The 21,615-nt window shown below is 46.9% G+C and overlaps 1 protein-coding gene across 1 annotated transcript; it reads right to left on the bottom strand.

The window, feature by feature from the left end:
* Positions 1-1,470: 1,470 nt before the first annotated feature.
* Positions 1,471-14,998, bottom strand: LOC139277080 (myb-related transcription factor, partner of profilin-like). Its single transcript, XM_070895093.1, has 4 exons — positions 14,399-14,998; positions 2,940-3,444; positions 2,547-2,700; positions 1,471-2,233 (listed from the first exon to the last, which is right to left on the bottom strand). The coding sequence occupies exons 2-4, from the start codon at positions 3,213-3,215 to the stop codon at positions 2,019-2,021; spliced, it is 645 nt and encodes a 214-aa protein (XP_070751194.1). The 5' UTR covers positions 3,216-3,444; positions 14,399-14,998; the 3' UTR covers positions 1,471-2,018.
* Between the last annotated feature and the right edge of the window lie 6,617 nt (positions 14,999-21,615).

The raw sequence follows: 21,615 nt of genomic DNA on the forward strand, positions 1-21,615 counted from the left end.
GCTCGTGCTGCGCCGCGCCCAGCTCCAGAGGACCTCCAGGGAGCCGGAGAATAGTTAAGTTTTTTTTTAGGCGCACTTTCTGTCGCGAAAAACGGGCGTCCAGGTCCGGGCTGCCCTGTTTTAGGTGCGGCCCGAAACTTGGGCCCAATATGGTGGAATAATTTCAATCAAACAAACTCAGTAGGATTTGGGTGCTCAGAGCACATACCTAGGAGGGTGGTAAACCGGACGTCTCAAAATACTTTACAGCAAATGAAGTACTTTTGGAGTGTAGTCACTGTTGTAATGTGGGAAACATGGGTAGCAGGTTTAATTGACAACTCAACTAGACAATCATTGGACACGGAGAGCAGGTACCTGCTTCCTGTTCACGTAAGAAAGGACACAGCAGGTTTGTGTCGATCTGGTGATAAATCCCTGCTCAAGTGTAGTGCCAACTTGATTTAGAGAGATCATTAGTCATAAAAGAGTATTTGGTTCACCAACAGGAGTGGTGTGCAGTTCTTTATTATTTTTTATGTTATGCAGGACATTATGAGATAAATTAGGATTCGCTGTAAATTTTATTGTTTGTTCACACATTATATATAAAATAAATCAGCTTGTTGGTTTATAATTAGCCTTCTCTCATTAAAGTGTTCATCAGTCCAATTTCTGGAAAAGAGCAGAAATGCATTTGAAGCCACAGACAAGATATTGGGCCCAAGTTTCCACTGTCCCGCAGAACAGCGCATCTCCGAGAGGCCAGCTTATTTTGTAGAATTAAAAGCGCACCTAAAACTTACCTCGCAATTCTCGGTGTTCAGCAGGCCTGTTTAGCAGTTCAGCACAAGCAGGTTGCTCAGTTCACAGTGGTGTGCTGCATGTTGCATAATTTAACAATTATGCGGGAACAGGAATTGCCACAGGGGACTGCGGGACCACCTGAGGAGACAGTACAGGAGACAGAGGAGGAAGAAGAGGAAAATGAGGGGGAGGAAGATGAGGAGGAGCTTCATGATGAACCCATGGCACCACCCCCTCCCCCCCCCCAACACCACAGTGGAGGGCTCGCGGAGCGTCTGCCACTGCAAAATTATTACATCAGCAGCTCATAAATGAATGCTTTGCTTGGATATGGAGAGTTGCATTTTGGGACTCTGATGACTGTTACCCCAAAAGTTTGACACTGTACAAGAGTGCTTAACTCAATTGAAATGTTTATGTAAAAATGTAAAAAAATGTACATTTGTAAAACTTTGTAAAACTTATAACTATAACTTTGAACAACCTTAACAACTTGAAATAAACTTTTAAACATCAAACTTCAACTATTTTAAATGAACAATGAACACTTAACTACAACAAAGCAACCTTTACTGTTCGACCTCGACCGCATATTCCACCACCCTTTGGACTCCCCCCCCCCCCCCACACACCCCATTTCTTACTCCTGCCCTTCCGTTTTCCACTGACCCTGGGTTCGGATCTCCCCGTGGTGGTACCAAGCCGGCGTGCATCAGTGTACCCTGAGTGCTGTTGCTGTCATTGGGAGTCAGACATTGTAGCCGCAATGAATGGGGCCTCAGGAGACGCTCATGAATCAGAAGGCAGGGCTTCAGGGCTGGCAGCTGCTGGCAGCTCCCCACCCTCAGGTGCTGTCGACCTGGCTACTATGGCACGGGGGGATTACGCACCATGATCCAATCCCGTCGATTGCTGCATGGCATCGCGGAGTCAGCGGTTCACTCCATCGCGATGATCAGACGGGACATATCCTCTGACTGCCACTCTGAATGCGCCGTGATGTTTCTGACTATCGTAGCCAGGCCTTGAGCAGCTCTCCACCTATGTTGACGCTGGCCTGTGACAAACGCACCATGTTCTGGTCCGCGCCTATCGGTCTTGCAGCAACGGACTGTTTCTGCACCAACCTCCGTCGCTGCGGCAAAGGTGCTGCAACACTGGGGGTGCCTTGCTGTGCACCGCTTGGTTCCGCAGAATCCGAGGAGCCATGGGGGATTGCCATGAATATAGAGTCAGTCGTAGAGGATGTTCCAGCAGGCCCACATGGAGCTGATGTATCCTCCTCCATCTCCACCCCCACCTCCACTGGCTCCAGGATCAACTGCTCTTTCTTCCTCATCATCTCTGGCAGGGTTGAAGTCAGGAGAGCGTTGGATGACACCAGAGGTGGAGGCAGTGGGTCTGTCGTCTGATCTCTCTGTGGAGGTCTGGTCTGAATCCTCCAAGTCTGGAAGTACAAAACAACATTTAATAATACTTGGCACCAGGGGAGAGGTCAGAGTTATATGAGTACAGTGAAATAACGCAGTCTTACTTAAATATCCACCACTGCTGCATTACTGCATTACATATCGCAGACAGACAATACATATATAAATATACATATGCATTGCATTACATGCCCCCAACATTGCAGTACATCACGAGGCCAACATTACAGTGCAATAAACTTACATTACATTAGGCCAAGATTACAGTTACGGTTACATTACATGACATTACAAGGCCGCAACACAGACCGGGGATTGTATTGAACTGACCATCTTGTGTGGCTGGGTCAGCTCCAATGCCAATGGTGGCACAGTTGCTATCCCCGACCAACGACAGGGCACGGATCTCTATCTCTGTCACTGGCTCTTGCATTTGGGGTCCTCCCCCGGTAGGCTGCTGATTGGCTGCTATTGCAGATGTCTTCTGCAGAAAGTGAAGTAAATGAAAGTAACATTTTTCAAACCATTTAACATCGCAGACACACACACACACACACACACACATCAAAACATTGCATTAGTCCTCTTGTCATTGCCTGAAAGGCACAAATACATTGCCATAACCTTGGAATAAATAACATCATCCATGTGACACCGAACCTACATTTACATTTACATGGTACATGGCACATGGGGGAGTGCATAAATAAAATCATTACTTACTCTTGCTACCCTCGTCGGGTCGTTCCACCTCCTACGGCACCTTTCCCCAGTGTGTACCATTGTACTTGTGGAGGACACAGCCTCCCCAATCTCATCCCATATCCTATTGTACTCCTTTGGGGAGGGCTTTCCAGGACCACCCTTCGTTAAGTCGGAGTATCTCTCTGTAATATTCTCCAGCAGGACAGGTAGCTCCGTCTCGTCGATGGCGGGCGCCCACAACCTCCCGTCCTTCTTGATGTTCCTGCACTTCGACTTTTTTTTCAGCATTTCCATTAGATTTATATTTATTTGATTGATTTTTGATTTATAAAATACGTATTATTATTGTTGATATTGTATAATTATTATTTGTTATTAATATTTTTTGACTCTGGAATCTTTGATTAAACCAACTGGCCCTTGAATACCTTGCTGCTGCTTCTCTCTCTCTCTCACTTGACCTCAACTCTCTGCACATGCGCAGGTGACCCCCTGACCCGCTGAAATCGCGGAGAAAAATCATCTGTGGAAAAAAAAGCGAAAGAAAATAAATTTGTGCATGCGCAGTGCAGTGCCACACCGTCCATTGACAAGAAAGTCGATCTTGATCGACTATAGTATCGCCTGCTGCACACCACTCACATACCGCTGAAAAAAATTCCACCAAACTAGCGCTCTTTGATCTCGGTGGTATTCTGGCGGTTTTAAACGATGCACCCCTGGAATACCGCAGAGAAATGGGCGGACCTTACGTCCTGATGAATTTTGGGCCCATTAAGTTAAAAATGATAAATGTCACTGGGCTTGTTTATATTATATAAAACACATCAGAGAACTATTATAATAATAAATAACATACTCTTGAGTTTACATTCATCGGTATTTTGAAAAGATTGACAAAAATCAGACACAATATTTACAGAAGCCAGCTTTTTAATAACAGCATTGATTTATTCTTAAAGGAAATCTAATAAAAACATCACTTTTAATATTTAGCAAAGCAACTCATCTTGCATTTTTATTTCCCCAAGTGTCCTCTGTTCCCACATGTGAATAGTCTCCACATACTCATGTTGATAAGATTTGAAATACAACATAGAATTGCAAAGAGCTAAATGACATACACCCCAAATACTTGCATGCTTTTTAGTGATCATTGAGCTTGTCGCAGGAAAGTGAATATATTGCACCTGGTTGCTGTAAAAATTCTAATGACATATTGTCAGGATGATGTATGACACCTCTTCTCTGTCACATTTTGTGTGCCTACTTTTCCATTACAAAGTCATAATGGGGTTTTGCCTGTGATTATGCAGTCTGACCACCAGGATCCACAAATCTTTCAGAATGACTCCTAAATTGTTTCTCATGACTATGTTTTTCCTTCGTTACTGACATTTTTAATGTCCAAAATAAGGATTTAAACTAAAGAAAATAATTACTAATTTCATTATGTCTATACATTAACTTGACTTGTATTGATTTAATGGAAGTCTCTATTTGAAAGCCTCAGCCTCTTTCAAAAGCCAGGGTTTGGACCTGATACTTTTGTATTAAGCAGACAGAAACAGACACACTGGGTTCAGAGAGGGAGATGTGAAGTGAGGGGGAAAGAGAGAGAACAACAGCAAAGGTCCAAAATTGTGACAGTGCCATTGTGCCACCAGATATGAGGAAGGGTGGGACCTCCAGGAGGTCTTGTAGCTGAGCCCACCATAAATGTTGCGTCTCCAGGAGTCTTAATTCCTAACTATACAAGTCCGGGATAAGCAGCCATTTATGCCTGGGCTTTCTGCCGATGTGTTGCTGAAGTTACGGTGGAGGATCGGGGAACTGCTATGGAAGTGCAATCCCCTCTTGCTCAAGTCACGTAAGATTATCTATTGATGTGAGGAACACGGCATGTTCTTTATTTTGTAAAGATAAGTGGAACCGATTGAACGAATTGAATTTGATTCTAACTCTTTACCTCACAGTGAAATAAAGCAGTCTATTGATTTGCTTCAATCCTTGCCAATCTAGTGTTAACTTGATCTGCTTTCGGAGACATTGAAGATATGCATATGCGAAAGACACAACTATCCGTTCAGATCATGAGGTGGTATTACGGTTTCTCCTGCAAATAACTATCGGCAGTGTGAGTCAACTCCCATAAAAAGTATGACTCAGACCACTTACAGGGGGCAACTGAACCCTAAAAGGTTTTAATAGCAGACCCACATTTCTAACGTCATGACATTTCTTCTCTAGTCCTTCTTATTGGTAAAAATTGCAGAGCAGGGAGGGAGGTGAGTTACTGCGGTGCAACCTGTAGACAGACACAAATTACACCCACACTGCACCGGTAATGTAGTCCAGTGCCAGGGACATTGGTCGTGCATTTGCTCTTTCCTGATGCTATTGTGCTTGTTGAGTGTTGATCCAGGTGAATGATAAGTATTTCATTACACTCCTGACATGAGCCTTGCAGCTGCTGGTTCAACCCTTGCCACTGGATAAAGGCTTAGCTCTGTCAAGCCCGTGTGGTGGCTGATGTGCAACGGTCACCACACGTTAAATAAATCCACACACAGGCATCTTCCACCCCTTCAACTGGAGTTCAGGACTGAAATATCGGGTCCTTCATTGAAACTGTTGTGTATCTGTAAAGCATGCACTCCCATGTTCTGCCACCAGGGAGCTCATCCCCTGAAGTCCCAAGGATCCCAGCATCCCTTGGGAGCACTGTATATAAGCCGTCCCCTGAGGCCTGTTCCTCACTCTGGAGTGTCTTATTAAAGACTGAGGTCACTGTTACTTGAACCTCCCTGTGTGCAGTCTCATCTGTGTTAGGAACACAATAACTGGCGACGAGAATACGAATCCAATGCAAAGATGCAGCAACCTGTGTGCATCCTGGAGAAGTTCTCGGAGGGTGAGGACTGGGAAGCCTATGTCGAACGGTTAGACCAGTACTTTGTAGTCAACGAGCTGGATGGAGAAGGAAGCGCTGCAAAAAGGAGAGCGGTCCTCCTCACGGTCGGCGGGGCACCGACCTACAGCCTCATGAAGAATCTTCTGTCTCCGGCGAACCCTACAGATAAGTCCTATGAGGAGCTGTGTACACTGTTCGGGAGCATCTTAACCCGAGGGAGAGCGTGCTGATGGCGAGGTATCGGTTCTACACGTGCCAGCGATCTGAAGGTCAGGAAGTAGCGAGCTCCGTCGCCGAGCTAAGGCGGCTTGCAGGACAATGTGAGTTTGATGGCTACCTGGAGCAAATGCTCAGAGACTGTTTTGTACTGGGCATGGGCCACGAGACCATCCGATGAAAACTTTTGACTGTAGAAACACCGACCCTCAGTAAGGCCATTGCGATAACACCAAACAAATCTCTCAGCACACAAGTGCTAGCAATGTTCATAAGTTAACTGGAACTGTGTTTGCGAGCAGAAATGTACAGGGCAGAAACCACGAGTCTGCAACTGCCAGCAGGCCTCAGGTGACCCAGATGACTTAGAGTCCCCAAGAAAGGATAAATGCAAGGCAATTCACACCTTGTTGGCATTGTGGAGGTTTCCATTCAGCCGATTCATGCCGCTTCAAAGGGTATGTTTGCAAGAGCTGTGGAACAATGGGGCATCTCTAACGAGCTTGCAAACGAGCTGTAAGCTCTGCAAAACCTGCTAACCACCACGTGGCAGAGGAAGATCAGCCCATGGTGGATCAAAGCAATTTCGAGCCTTAGAGAGAGGAGGCAGATGCTGAAATACGCGGGGTGCACACATTTTCGACGAAATGTCCACCTATAATGCTAAACGTAAAATTGAATGGCTTACCCATAGCCATGGAACTGGACACTGGCGCTAGCCAATCAATCATGAGTAAAAAGATGTTTGAGAGACTGTGGTGCAACAAGGTATTCAGACCAGCCCTGAGCCCCATCCACACAAAACTGAGAACGTATACCAAAGAGCTTATCACTGTCCTGGGCAGCGCCATGGTCAAGGTCACCTATGAGGGCACGATGCACAAACTGCCACTCTGGATTGTCCCGGGCGATGTCCCCACATTGCTTGGAAGGAGCTGGCTGGGCAAAATCCGCTGGAACTGGGATGACATCCGAGCGCTATCACATGTCGATAAGGCCTCATGTACCCAGGTTCTTAACAAATTTCCTTCCCTCTTTGAGCCAGGCATTGGAAAATTTTCCGGGGCAAAGGTGTGGATCCACTTGGTCCCAGAGGCACGACCCATTCACCACAAGGCTCGAGTGGTACCTCACTTGATGAGGGAGAGAGTGGAAATCGAGCTGGACAGGCTGCAACGCAAGGGCATCATCTCCCCAGTGGAATTCAGTAAGTGGGCCAGCCCGATTGTTCCAGTACTCAAAAGTGATGGCACGGTCAGGATTTGCGGCGATTATAAAGTAACTATTAATCATTTCTCGCTACTGGGCCAATACCTGCTACCTAAGGCAGACGACCTATTTGTGACGCTGGCAGGAGGCAAGACGTTCACCAAGCTCGACCTGACTTCGGCCGACATGACGCAGGAACTGGAGGAGTCTTCGAAGGGACTCACCTGCATCAACACGCACAAGGGACTGTTCATCTACAACAGATGCCCGTTTGGAATTTGGTCGGCTGCAGCGATCTTCCAGAGGAACATGGAGAGCCTACTCAAGTCTGTACCACACACGGTGGTCTTTCAGGACGACATATTGGTTACGTGTCAGGACACCGCTGAGCACCTACAAATCCTGGAGAAGGTCCTCCAGCGACTGAATCGCATAGGGCTGCGGCTGAAGAGGTCGAAATGCGTCTTCATGGCAACAGAAGTGGAGTTTTTGGGGAGAAAGATCGCGGTGGACGGCATTTGGCCCACAGACGCCAAGACAGAGGTGCGCGCCCAGGCCACAGAACGTCACAGAGCTGCGGTCGATCCTGGGACTCCTCAACTATTTTGGTAACTTCCTACCGGGGTTAAGCACCCTCTTAGAGCCCCTACATGTGTTATTGTGCAAAGGTGAGAACTGGGTATGGGGAAAAAAACCAAGTAATTGCTTTTGAGAAAGCCAGAATCATTTTATGCTCCAACAAGCTGCTTGTATTGTATAACCCGTGTAAAAGACTTGTGCTAGCATGTGACGCGTCGTCGTACGGAGTCGGGTGTGTGTTACAACAAGCTAACGTTGCGGGGAAGTTGCAACATGTCGCCTATGCTTCCAGGAGCTTGTCTAAGGCCGAGAGGGCCGACAGCATGATTGAGAAAGAGGCATTAGTGTGTGTGTTCGGGGTAAAGAAAATGCATCAGTACCTGTTTGGCCTCAAATTTGAGCTGGAAACCGATCACAAGACTCTCACATCCCTGTTCGTTGAAAACAAGGGGATAAATACTAATGCCTCAGCCCGCATACAAAGGTGGGCACTCGGGCTGTCAGCGTTTAACTATACCATCCGCCACAGGCCAGGCACCGAGAACTGTGTGGATGCTCTCAGTCGGCTACCATTGCCCACCACGGGGGTGGAAATGGTGCAGCCTGCAAACTTGTTGATGGTGGCGCAGCCCGCAGACTTGATGGTCATGGAAGCATTTGAAAATGATAACTCACCTGTCACGGCCCGCCAGATTAGGACTTGGACCAGCCAAGATCCTCTGCTGTCCCTAGTAAAAAACTGTGTACTGCATGGGAGCTGGGCCAGCATCCCCATTGAAATGCAAGAGCCATTCAAGCCATTCCAGTGCCAAAAGGACGAGCTGTCCATTCACGCAGACTGCCTGTTGTGGGGTAACCGTGTAGTGCTTCCAAAAAAGGGCAGGGAGACGTTCATCTCGGATCTCCACAGCACACACCCGGGTATAGTAATGATGAAAGCGATAGCCAGATCCCACGTGTGGTGTCCCGTTATCGACTCTGACTTAGAGTCCTGTGTACGGCAATGCAGCATATGTGCTCAGTTGAGCAACGCGCCCAGAGAGGCACCACTAAGTTTGTGGTCCTGGCCCTCCAGACCATGGTCGAGGATCCATGTCGACTATGCGGGCCCGTTTCTCGGTAAAATGTTCCTGGTGGTGGTGGATGCTTTTTCAAAATGGATTGAATGTGAAATAATGTCGGGAAGCACCGCCACCGCCACCATTGAAAGCCTGAGAGCCATGTTTGCCACCCACAGCCTGCCTGACATCAGGTCAGTGACAACGGGCCATGTTTCACCAGTGCCGAATTTAAAGAATTCATGACACGCAATGGGATCAAACATGTCACCTCAGCCCCGTTTAAACCAGCCTCCAATGGGCAGGCAGAGCGGGCAGTACAAACCATCAAACAGAGCCTGAAACGAGTCACAGAAGGCTCACTCCAAACCCGCCTGTCCCGAGTACTGCTCAGCTACCGCACGAGACCCCACTCGCTCATAGGGGTGCCCCCGGCTGAGCTACTCATGAAAAGGTCACTTACAACCAGACTCTCACTGGTTCACCCTAACCTGCATGATCAGGTAGAGAGCAGGCGGCAGCAACAAAATGTAAACGATGGTCGCGCCACTCTGTCACGGGAAATTGATCGGAATGAACCTGTGTATGTGCTAAACTGTGGTCCCAAGTGGATCGCGGACATGATGATAGCTAAAGAGATAGCTAAAGAAGGGAATAGGGTGTTTGTAGTCAAACTAGACAATGGACAAATTTGCAGAAAGCACTTGGACCAAACAAGGCTGCGGTTCACAGACTGCCCTGAACAACCCACAGCAGACACCACCTTTTTTAAGCCCACAACACACACCCAAAGGATCAACGACACCACGCCGGACCAGGAAATCGAACCATCACACCCAACAGCCCAGCAAGGCCAGGCTCACCTAGCAGCCCTGCAGGGCCAACAACACACCAGCCCAGCGAGGGCACAGCCAACACATCAGAACAGACATTTGTACCGAGGCGGGCCACCAGGGAAAGAAAGGCCCCTGACCGCCTCACCTTGTAAATAGTTTTCACTTCGACTTTGGGGTGGAGTGATGTTGTATATCTATGAAGCATGCACTCCCATGTTCCGCTACCAGGGAGCTTATCCCCTGACGTCCCAAGGGATCCCAGCATCCCTTGGGAGCACTGTATATAAGCTGGCCCCTAAGGCCTGTTCCTCACTCTGGAGTGTCTTATTAAAGACTGAGGTCGCTGTTACTTTAACCTCCCTGTGTGCAGCCTCATCTGTGTTAGGAACACAATAGAAACATCTGTGAACTCATATGGAAGCAAGTCATCCTCGTTCGAGTGGCCGCCTATGATGATGATGAGCTACTGGAGAGGCTTTGAAGTGTTTGGAGTTGTCACAGATTATCTCGTTCGCAGCCTCTGCCCTGCCTATTGTTCTTACTTTTCCAGAGGTGGCAATGTAACCTCTCTCAAGCTGTGACAACAAATACAGTTAAAAGGCACAGCATTTCCTCTCGCTAACAATAAGCGTGGCATTCACTAGTACTACATTAAGGGGCCGAAATTGCCCCTTTGCACAGGGCCAGTTAGCGCCGGGGGCCGGCGATGAGGGTGGGCTAAAGAGTGTTTGCCTGCGCACAGAGCGCTCAACCTGGAATTTCCCCCGGGGATTGGCGGGTTTTGCACTGTGCCCGGGCAATGATGTCGTCGCCGTGTGTGCTGACCCTTTATCACACTCGAGCCGACCCCTTTGCGCCCAGCGGGGAAAGTTGCCCCGCGGGAGCGAGCTCTGCGCGGGGCGAGAAGCTGTGGTGGCTGTGGTGCCCCGGCCACCCTTAAAGGGGAGGTGCCGCCGTCGTCGCCATTTTTTCTGTTGGCCTGACAATGGTGGCTGCTGGTTTGACTGGGCCACTCACAGGCAGGCCGGTACCCCGTCTTGGGCGGCACCGAAGGTGCTGCTCAGATCACAATGGCCCTTCCTTTAAGAGAATGGGAGCGACGTTGTGATGCAGCGGCATGACGTGGAATGTCAGCGATGGCTGATGTGAGTGGCGTGGCGCTGAGCATCGCGCACCGCGAGCACCCCGGGAGCGCCGCAAGAACGCAGTTACTGCCCCACCATTTTATTTCTAAAAGAGGGCAAATCCACGTCGGCTCCAGCGTTTCCCGTGCCAGCACAAAATGAAGCTCTAATTGGAATTATGCGCTGCAAATCCAGCGCGGGGCAATTTCGGCCCCTAAGGGTCTTGCGTATCCCATGCACTTCCTGTAAGTGCCACACTTATTTCCTGTCACATTTTCCCCATCACACTTTGTTAGTAACACCCCTATTATTAAACAGCCAATCTTCCATCTCACCATGAGCAATACGAGATCTGGTAGCATTATATCAATAAGTTTCAATTTAATTATGTTGTGAAAGCAGGTAAATATAAGGATCAGCAAAGATATTGTCTTGGATTTTGCGGTCAGCAGCAAAGAAATGGAACTCGCCATTCACTACGCTGACAGCTGCACACAGACATTTTGAGCGGCAACTTACTGTCATTGGGTGTCTGATCCAGCACAGTGCCCTCTACAGGGGATCTGTGGCGTGGGTGATGAGGTGAAGCAACAGCGTGGCTCTTCATCCAATCAGATTGAAAAATTCTCACTGAAGCATGCATAGTCTAAACCAGGAAGTAAAAATTAGATTTAAATCGTGTGCAGAAAGTGAAATCATGTACAGAGAGTGAAAGAAAGAGAGGAAAAGAAAGAAAGAAAAAAAAAGATGGGATTAAGAGAAAGATAAAAGAGACAGAAAGAAAAAATAAAAACAAAGTGGGCAGAATTGGGTAACCTTCCGGGGCTGGGACATTTATTGCTCGCTTCGGAAGTTCTGCCCCTGGCACGGAATTTGGCTCTTCCGCCTCTCAACGGAAGTTAAGCACCATCAGAGGTGCTCCGTGTCCGTGAAGAGGTGCTCCCGGGGCAATAGAGCGCTCCAGAGCCCAGCCCCCTTCCAGCAACGTCACCACAGCATGGATACGCCACACAGTGTTGACTCAGCAGAGCACCCCTCCCCTTCAATTAAAGGGGCTACAGGGCCACCACGGACGCCCTTAACCAGGCCAACAGCCCGGCACCCATAACGGAGTGCCGAGCTGCAGGATGGTGACCCGGTTGAGGCAAGGGCTGCCATTGTCGGGCCGACAGAAGAGTCGGCCGACAGAAAAATATGGCGGCCCATGGCACAAAAGGCCTCCCCTTTAAGGTGCGCCCCAGCGGCGGATGTCCTCGCCGCCCACGGGGCAACTTCCCCCGCGGGCTGCAAAGGGGTCGGCGCATTGAGGTGAGTGGTCGGTGCGCACGGCGATGACCTCATCGCCGTGCGAGCACCAGCCAAGCGCACAAAACCCCCCGAACCTCTGGGGCAATTTCCCCGGAGACGCTATCCACCCCTTTCCTGGGCGATAATCTCAATGTGCCCCATTAGTGCCCCACGGAGGCGCTAATGGAGTTATAAAAAAGGGCAATTTTGCCCCCAAAATGTTTTTACTTTAATTTTTTTTTAAAAAGCTCCAACACTAATTAAATTCCGAAGGAATAAGACTCCACACTTTTAAAATTAAATGATTAGGGCCAGAGATGTTGTTTGGCAGTAATTATGACTTACCATCCTGTTAATAATTCAGTGATTTCCTAAAAGCACCAGCCCTAACTTTTTCTGCCATATATAGTGGGCAACTAATGGGTAAGTACAGCAACTTCACGCCCCTGCATTGATTTCAATGCCGGGCCTGTCAGTGAGGTAGTGTTATAGCGCAACCAGTGGAGGAGCAGAGTAATCGAACAGCAACGTCTGGATTTCTGCAATTAAGTGCACTTGTGTGGACTCTGGAAGCTGCTGTCCAATTTACTCTATCATAACAGTGAGTGCTGATAGCCCCACCGTTATTCTCAATGCAAAATCTGGACCATTAACTGCACAAACATTTGAAAAAGTTTACACTCCAGAGTGAATCACCTATCACGTACTCCTGACTCACAGAAAGTGCTCGTAAGGAAATTAGTAAACCACAATGCCTGGATTGTCATCCATTTAAATGAACAGAGAGAATATCAGGCACCTTGGCTCTGCAATTTTCCAACCAGTGCTCTCTGTGATCACTAACTATATGTTCAATCAGGGAATCAACCCTGATGGAAAATCTAGTATATCAAGTACAGCATTACCAGAATAAAATACACCAACTATTTTTTTTTGTCTAGTTCAGTCATTGTGTCTGACACAATTATCCAATTTACATGAAGATGATAAATTACCAGAATAAAATGTCACCATATCAGAGCCTAACAATGGAATGTTAGTGAGCGATACTGTTATAATGATATGAAGGAATTCGAGAAAACTGTCATGCCTATCTGAATTTATTGCATTCACCTCACAGGTTCAAAAGTGTCTCTAATCTGAAGATGCCTTGTCCCTCATTTCTTCAGTCTGTGACTGAAATGGCAGCGCCTGCCTACTTTGCAAACATGATTGTTATTCAGCAATTGAGTATTTCCTGCAGGTAATTAAATCGTTTTAAAACTTGCAAATCAGGAGATCGATCAGTGCCCACAGATATATGCTCTATAACTGGAAGCACAGCTTCTATTGAACTAGGATTCCACTGCTACCGGAGGCATAAATAATACATAGACATTCGTTTCAGCTATTCCTTTCACTCAAACAGGACTGCAAGTTTATTGAATTGCACACTAATCAACTGAATATTTTTGAAAAGGTTTTCTTATAATTAGGGTTGTATTTTGTCTCACATTTTTGCTTTCGCATAAAGCAGTCTGCAGTTAGAGACAACTATTAGTTGGACATCTCACAAACCTGACCTTGCGATTGCTGATAGAATAAAAATAACTTAAATAGATTAGATTTCTTTGATAAATTACACTTTGGTGCAAAATGGAAAGTCAAAAATTTGCAATAATCCTAGTTCAGGATATGATGACATTCTCTGCATTTCAACTTCTGTTCTTAAGTGTTCCAGGCAGCAAGCAGTGGTATGTGATGTTAGCATTCAATGCAGACTTTATGGATTGATAAAGAATGTTGAGTTGAAGCAGCTATGGTATTCCTGTCACAAAAGCCCACACAGGTGGAATAAACAGAATTTTAAGTCAGTAGACAATTGAATACTATCAAATATTTAATTAAATATTGTGACCCAACCATCATAGTGGGATTGATTTGTGATGGGTATTTGGTAGCTTAGGGTGTATCTACGTTACAATTATAGCATCGATGTGAAGTTGTTTTGCTTTGCACTGATGCTGCAGTTATGGTGAGAGATGTGGAAAGGCAGAGAGGTTTTGAAAAGGAATTTCAGAGCTTAGGACCTTTTCGGCTGAAGGCATGGACACCAATGGTGGGCCGAAGGGAGTGGGGGTTACACAAGAGGCCAGAGTTGGAGGAACGCAGTGTTCTTGTCGGGTTGTAGGGCTGGAGGAGGTTACAGAGCTAGGAAGTGGTGAGGCCATGGAGGGAGGATGTAAATGTTAAAAAAAAGTAAGAAAAGACTTGCATTTTTATGGTGCCTTTCATGATCACCGGATGCCCCAAAGTGCTTTCCAGCCAATGAAGTACTTTTTGGAGTGTAGTCATTGTTGTAATGTAGGAAACGTGGCAACGAATTTGCGCACAGCAAGCTCCCACAAACAGCGCTGTGAAAATGACCAAATAATGGGGCCGAAATTCAGCTCCCCAATAAGGCCCGTTACTGCCCGTTTGCAGCGGCCATACGGCGGAGTCGAGCAGTCGCTGATTTCGGGTTGAATGGCCGCCGCAAGCTAAATTCAGCTCGGGGGTTTTTCTGGCGATCCCCACTTCCGGTCCGCCGCTGCCGACTGGCCGTGCGTGTGTCATCAGTGCGCCCTCCACCTCGCATGGAATTTAGCGAGAAAAAACTTATTGCCGCCGAGCGTTGCCCCCGACAGCTTTTTACTGCCGGTGCATCTTGTATTTCTCTCTCTGCCCTGACTGTGCAGTGGCCATTAAAGTCGAGGGCTCAATGCCGCGGTCGCCATTTTATATTTTTTGCCGGCCGACAGCCTGGTACCCACTCTTGGGTGCCAGGCCGCTGGCCCGGCCGAAACCCTCCCGAGTGGTCCCTAGCGACTGATGGCCGATTCTCTCCCCTTTAACGGAGGCGAGATACGTGGTGACGCAGACACGCAATGACATCACCACCGCTCCGCTGCTGAGTGACAGCGGCGAGGAATCTGTCCCGCCTCCACTTCCGCCCCTCACCAGCACTTACCGCCTCCACTTCCGCTCCTCACCAGCACTTACCGCCTCCACTTCCGCCCCTCACCAGCACTTACCGCCTCCACTTCCGCCCCTCACCAGCACTTACCGCCTCCACTTCCGCCCCCTTTATGACCGACTTTTTGGCCGATTGAAAAAAAAGACAAAGAGCTGAATTTCGCGAAAGAGTGGACCTCTTCCGGAACGACAGTAAAAACTCTGAAAATAGGTAGGAGCACCAGCTTTTCGACGGGGCTGAATTTCGGCCCCAATGTGTTTTAGTGATGTTGATTGAGGGATAAATATTGGCCAGGACACCGGGGAGAACTCCCCTGCTCTTCTTCAAAATAGTGCCCTGGGATCTTTTACGTCCACGAGTGAAGTCAGACGGGCCTACGGTTTAGGTTGGGGTGGATTGTAGAATGTTTCAGTATAATGGGTTTCGCAGTTGTGTGAGGCGGACTGGTTGCTCTTTGCCTTTCCGTCATTGTTCATAGGTTTATATGTAACCTTTAGGGCTGCTGACCAAGGGCCGTGCGGCTCTTTGTCGGCCGGCGCAGACACAATGGGCTGAAATGGCCTCCTTCTGCACTGTAAATTTCTATGTTTCTATGTTTAACATCTCATCTGAAAGACAGCACCTCCGACAGTGCAGCGCTCCCTCAGCACTGCACTGGAGTGTCAGCCTAGATTTTTGTGCTCAAGTCTCTGGAGTGGGACTTGAGCCCACAACCTTCCGACTCAGAGACAATGGTGCTACTCACTGAGCCACAGCTCAAAGCAAGGCATTGATGGACTAAGTGCAAATGTAGGTCAACGGGCTCAGGGGTTATGGGTGAACAGGTTCGAAATAAGGAAATAAACTCCAATACGTCCATTGAAGCGTCAATCTACTTGGGCCATTTTTTCCTCAATATCTTTTTGACAACTTGAAACACAGTGCGTTGAAAGAAACAATCTCCCACCAGGTCAGTACTTCGTTTCAAAGGTGCACTCAGCTTATCTCAGATTAATCCCTTGCAGTCAAAGCAACAGTTATTTCATCCCTAGTTATATTTCAATGTCCAACCTCAGAAATAATAGGATTCATTAAAATAATTAACAATAACAGGGTTATTACTGAACTGGAACATTGTGAAAACCTGACAAAATTGAACACCTTTGCATGAGAATTATAGCAGAGACACTAGATTGTTAAACTATGGTTGGAGCCCAGGCATCACACACACTGTCTTGTACTCGGTGAGTAAATTCACACTTTTCACAAGTTTGGAAATAGTGCCTAATAGTTCAACCCAAAAGCAGTTATCTTCATTAATGTTTGATCAAAGGACTTGTTCTGTATTTTCCCAATCTGCCCAACATTGACTCTGAGCCTGTTCTTAAACTGCTGTGCTGTTGGCATGCCGACACATGGGTTTCATGCTCCCAGTGGCAACCCCGTGTAAAAACATTACTTGCACCTATATTACACCTTGCACAAAGAAAAAAGCCTGAGGTGCTCTAAAGAGGTAAAGCCATGCTGTGAGAGGAGTGGTAACTGAAATTTTGATGGAAAAAATGGGTTTTAAGAAGGGTGAATGGAGGAGAGGGGTAAGGGTTGGGGGGCTGATGTACAGCAGGCTGGAGTCGAGGAATAAAAGGTTTAGAAAAGGCTGCAAGCTTAGAGGAGGTTGCAGAAGTTGTGCGGGGGGGGGAGGGTGGACAAGGTTATGCGTTGATTTAAGGATGGGGGTGCACGAACAGAGATAAATGGGGGTATGTGAGCACAAATCATTGAAGGTGGCAGGGCAGGTTGAGAAAGCAGTTAAAAAGGCTTACGGGATCCTGGGCTTCATAAATAGAGTTGGGGCTGGATTTTTGGGTCGTTTGCAATCCAATTTTCACCGGGTTTTGACCCTCCATGGCGAAAAATGGCACGGTCAGCTGTTTTGCGTCTGGTCACGATCCTTGGGTCAGTTTTAGCGGCGGCGCTTAGAAGCACTGCCGGGGAAAGCTACTCTGGGCGTGCAACGGTTCGCATTACGACACAGGCAGAAGTTTCGACAATCACCTGACCCGTATGCTCCGAAACGCGCCTCGCGATGCCCATCAGGGGAAAACACAGCGGTTCAGCCCTGCCGGCAGCGGTGAGATGGATAAACTGCAAAAAAGGTAAGTTCCGGTGTTTATTGTTTTATTTTTTGCCGCGATTAGTGTTGTGGGGGTGTTGACGATGTTTTTTGAATGTTGTGAATTTTTTTGTTGTTTTTTTCCCCTCCCAAAGCCTCTCTTGGGGCGCTCCCGGCCCCGCACTAAAGTTGGCGAGGTTCCTGTTTTTGCGCCGCAAAAGTAGTACCACGCCTCCCTTTGTGCTGCTCCCCTGGCACAGGGCCCAAATGACAAAAATTGCTCCACAAAGCGCAAACGTTAACCGGGTGGTAAATTTCCCGCCTGCCTCCATTTTCGCCCCGAAAATGGCAAAGCCAAAAATCCCGCTCATAGAGTACAAAAGTGTGGAAAATTCTGAGGAACCTGTTCTGCCCCAACTGGAGTACTGTGTCCAATTCTGGGCACCACACTTGAGGAAGGATGTGAAGGCCTTCGAGAAGGTGCAGAAAAGATTTACAAGAATGATTCCAGGGATAAGGGACTTCAGTTACGTGGTTGGACTGGAGAAGCTGGGATTCTTCTCCTTGGAGCAGAGAAGATTGAGAGGAGATTTGATAGAGGGGTACAAAATCATGAGGGGTCTGGACAGAGTCCCCATTGGCAGAAGGGTTGCGAACCAGAGGTCACAGATTTAAGGTGATTGGCAAAAGAACCAACAGCGATGTAAGAAAAAACCTTTTTACGCAGCGAGTGATTGGGTTCTGGAATGTATTGCCTGAAAGGGAGGTGCAGGCAGACTCAATCCCATCTTTCAGAGGGAGTTGGATAAGTATCTGAAGGAAAACAATTTGTAGGGCTACGGGGAAACGGCAGGGGAGTGGGACTAGCTGAGAGTCGGCATGGGTTCAATGGGCTGAATGGCCTCCTTCCGTGTTGTAACCATTTTATGATTCTATGAATATTTTTAATTGATAGGGATCCAGTGTATCTTAGAAAATACAGATGTGAACTTGCAGGACATGATACACGTGGTTGAGTTGCAGTTGCATTGAAGCTTATAGAGGTAGATCTCTTGCCAATTAGGGATGACACAGACACAGTCAAGAAGGATACGATTTGCAATTTTGGTCTCGGTGCTGTGAGCAGGGTGGAAGTTGAAATGAAAGGATTCAAACAGAAAATTTTGGGAGACACAGGCACGTAGCTAGGAGATGATGACACGTTGAATGATAGAGAAGAAAAGGAGGCAAAGCTCCCGCTGAATTTAACGGCAGGACCTCTTTAGAATTTGTTTACTCCATTTCTCACCAGGCAGCCGACCAGATTGAGAGGCAGGCCAGTCTGATAGGAGTTCAGAAGAATGAGAGGGGACCTCATAGAAACATTTAAAATTCTGACGGGGTTAGACAGGTTAGATGCAGGAAGAATGTTCCCAATGTTGGGGAAGTCCAGAACCAGAGGTCACAGTCTAAGGATAAGGGGTAAGCCATTTAGGACCGAGATGCGGAGGAACTTCTTCACCCAGAGAGTGGTGAACCTGTGGAAATTCTCTACCACAGAAAGTTGTTGAGGCCAATTCACTAAATATATTCAAAAAGGAGTTAGATGAGGTCCTTACTACTAGGGGGATCAAGGGGTATGGCGAGAAAGCAGGAATGGGGTACTGAAGTTGAATGTTCAGCCATGAACCCATTGAATGGCGGTGCAGGCTAGAAGGGCCGAATGGCCTACTCCTGCACCTATTTTCTATGTTTCTATGTTTCTATGAAAGCCCGCAGTAGAAGGTTGCAGCCGTGGATCATCCCCAGCGGAGAAGATTGGGGGTCGGTGGTGGGAGGGGGGCCTCGGAGCACGGGAGAGATTGCGGGGAGGGGAGAGAGATTGCGGTGGAGAGTTTACGAGGAGGATATACTGCGTTCGTGATCGAGGGGGAGAAGAGATATCGTGGAGAGAAGTGGTCACGGGGAGAAGAGATTTTACGGGGAGAGACCATGGGGGGTGGGGAGAGATCGCGGGAGAGAGATCTCGGCAGAAGGTTTACTTGAGGGGCCGGTGGAAAGTAATCCTACTCCTCCTGGCCCACAAGCAGTGCTGAAGGAGCAATACCTGCTGGAACTGACACCTCCCGTCTTTCTTCAGCTGCCGGGTTTCCTAAGTCCTGGGAAAACTGGCCTGCAGCCGTTAAATTTAAATGGCTCTCAAAACCTGAGGAACTGCGTTTCAATTAAATATTATAATTACGGACCTGCCTCTCCAGAGCGGGTTACTCAGACCCTCCACACGTGCCGCGCTTAAAGTTCTCGGCGGGTTGGGGTTGGGTTTCCCATTTTTACCAATTTAACGCCCCCAACCCTCTCCCGCCCATTGCGGGGGCTGAAAATTCCTCCCATTGTTGCCATGGGACTTGAGAAGATGATAAATCGTGAGGGTTTTAAGTATTAGGTAAAAGGGATTACATGAGAGTGTGCTGCTCAAAGGCACTATCTAAATGCAAATTCTTTCTACCTTATCATCGTATTGCTAAGGAAATTATCCACATAACATAGTAACTTATATCCTCAGAATCAAGTTAATCATGAAATGGAGAGTACAGGTTAATTACCTTATAAAAAGGTTAATAAAAGAAAAGCAGAATTAAGTTTTGTTCTTTCATTGAAATTCTTTAAATAAAACAATTAGATATGAAAAATGAAAGAACATCTTCTGTGACAGATAGTAGCCCTGTTTCCCATTAAATTCCAGAACCAATTGAAATGTTTTAATAAGGTTTACTCTAAGTCCTCATGTATTCATAATTACTTAAACTTTACTAGCCTACGTTTCTTGGAAAGCAGTGCATTAGACTTCGGAGCAATGAAATGTCACAGAGAAAGATTACATTAGAGATCTCAGATTGCTTTGTTTCAGCTTCATAGTTTCTCCTTGACTCAGAGAATGGAAGTGGCTTTCTCAATGTTTTCATTTCCACAGCCAGACATCTTGAGAAGATTGTTTTTTGGCACTGGAGACGCTATTTATTCATCACTGGTTCACGTCACAGGACTGGACATCATGGCCAGCAATTGGCACACAGTATATAAAATGACTCGCATTCAGTGGTTTACAAAAAAATATTATAAAATAATTTTCTCTGAATTAGTGGCAAAGTATTGACTCTGACATTCAGTGAAACAATGAAGAAAGTTTTGATTCTTCATTAGTATACAATCAGAAGTGTCTGTAGAACTATTACTCAGAGCTCGATTCGCTCTGTGCAGCACAGTGAGCTTGTGCATGTATTTTTCTCAAGACTCATTGGCCTAGAAATTTGAGTATTACCACTCACTGGTAAGGCCCGTTTCTTGAAAAAAAGTGGCGGCTGCCTCACTTTCGCCTGCCTCTGGCGCGGACTTGGCGGACACCATTTTGGTGAGGACCATAGCGCTACCGTTAGCTGCGCTGGCCCTAGAAATGCAAAACAGCAGAGCATAACATCAGTTGTCATGCAATGCAAACTTGGACCTATGTGCTGACTTTAGCATGCATGAAACCACCTTGTAGAGATGCTGTCAGCGCTTCTTAAAGGGACACAAACATCTTTCAGGTAAGTTTGGATTTAAGTTTTTGGGCTTGATGTTTAATATTTTATTGAAGTAGTGGCTTGGTGCAATAAATGTTAAATAGAAACATAGAAACATAGAAAATAGGTGCAGGAGCAGGCCATTTGGCCCTTCTAGCCTGCACCGCCATTCAATGAGTTCATGGCTGAACATGCAACTTCAGTACCCCATTCCTGCTTTCTCATCATACCCCTTGATCCCCCTAGTAGTAAGGATTTCATCTAACACCTTTTTGAATATATTTAGTGAATTGGCCTCAACTACTTTCTGTGGTAGAGAATTCCACAGGTTCACCACTCTCTGGGTGAAGAAGTTTCTCCTCATCTCGGTCCTAAATGGCTTACCCCTTATCCTTAGAAATGTTTTTAAAGTGAGCAGGGAGTGCTCTGGACACTGAATTGCACTGCTTTTCAAGAAATGTAGGCTAGTAAAGTTTAAATAGTTGAGTATATGAGGACTTAGAGTAAATCTTATTAAAACATTTCAATTGGTTCTGGAATTTAGTGGGAAATAGGGCTACTATCTGTCACAGAAGATGTTCTTTCATTTTTCATATCTAATTGTTTTTTCTTTAAAAAGAATGTCTATGAAAGAACAAAACTTAATTCTGCTCTCCGTTTATTAACCTTTTTATAAGATAATTAACCTGCACTTTCCATTTCAAGATTAACTTGTTTCTGAGGATATCATTTATGACACTGGATGGTACAGGAAGGCCTCTGAAAAGACAGAAAATGCTGGAAATACTCAGCAGGTCAGGCAACACTCATGGCGAGAGAAACATAGATCACATCTCAGGTCAAGA

This window comes from Pristiophorus japonicus, chromosome 12 (genome assembly GCF_044704955.1).
Source record: "Pristiophorus japonicus isolate sPriJap1 chromosome 12, sPriJap1.hap1, whole genome shotgun sequence".
NCBI classification, from domain to species: Eukaryota; Metazoa; Chordata; class Chondrichthyes; family Pristiophoridae; genus Pristiophorus; species Pristiophorus japonicus.

What these genes read in the sequence shown, in the direction of transcription:
- LOC139277080 (XM_070895093.1), bottom strand. Translation starts at nt 3,215, where the DNA reads ATGGAAATGCTGAAAAAAAAGTCGAAGTGCAGGAACATCAAGAAGGAC. An exon ending in ACCCGACGAGGGTAGCAAGA is followed by an intron (nt 2,701 to 2,939) that starts GTAAGTAATGAT and finishes CACTTTCTGCAG; the next exon opens with AAGACATCTGCAATAGCAGC. An exon ending in TGACCCAGCCACACAAGATG is followed by an intron (nt 2,234 to 2,546) that starts GTCAGTTCAATA and finishes TTGTACTTCCAG; the next exon opens with ACTTGGAGGATTCAGACCAG.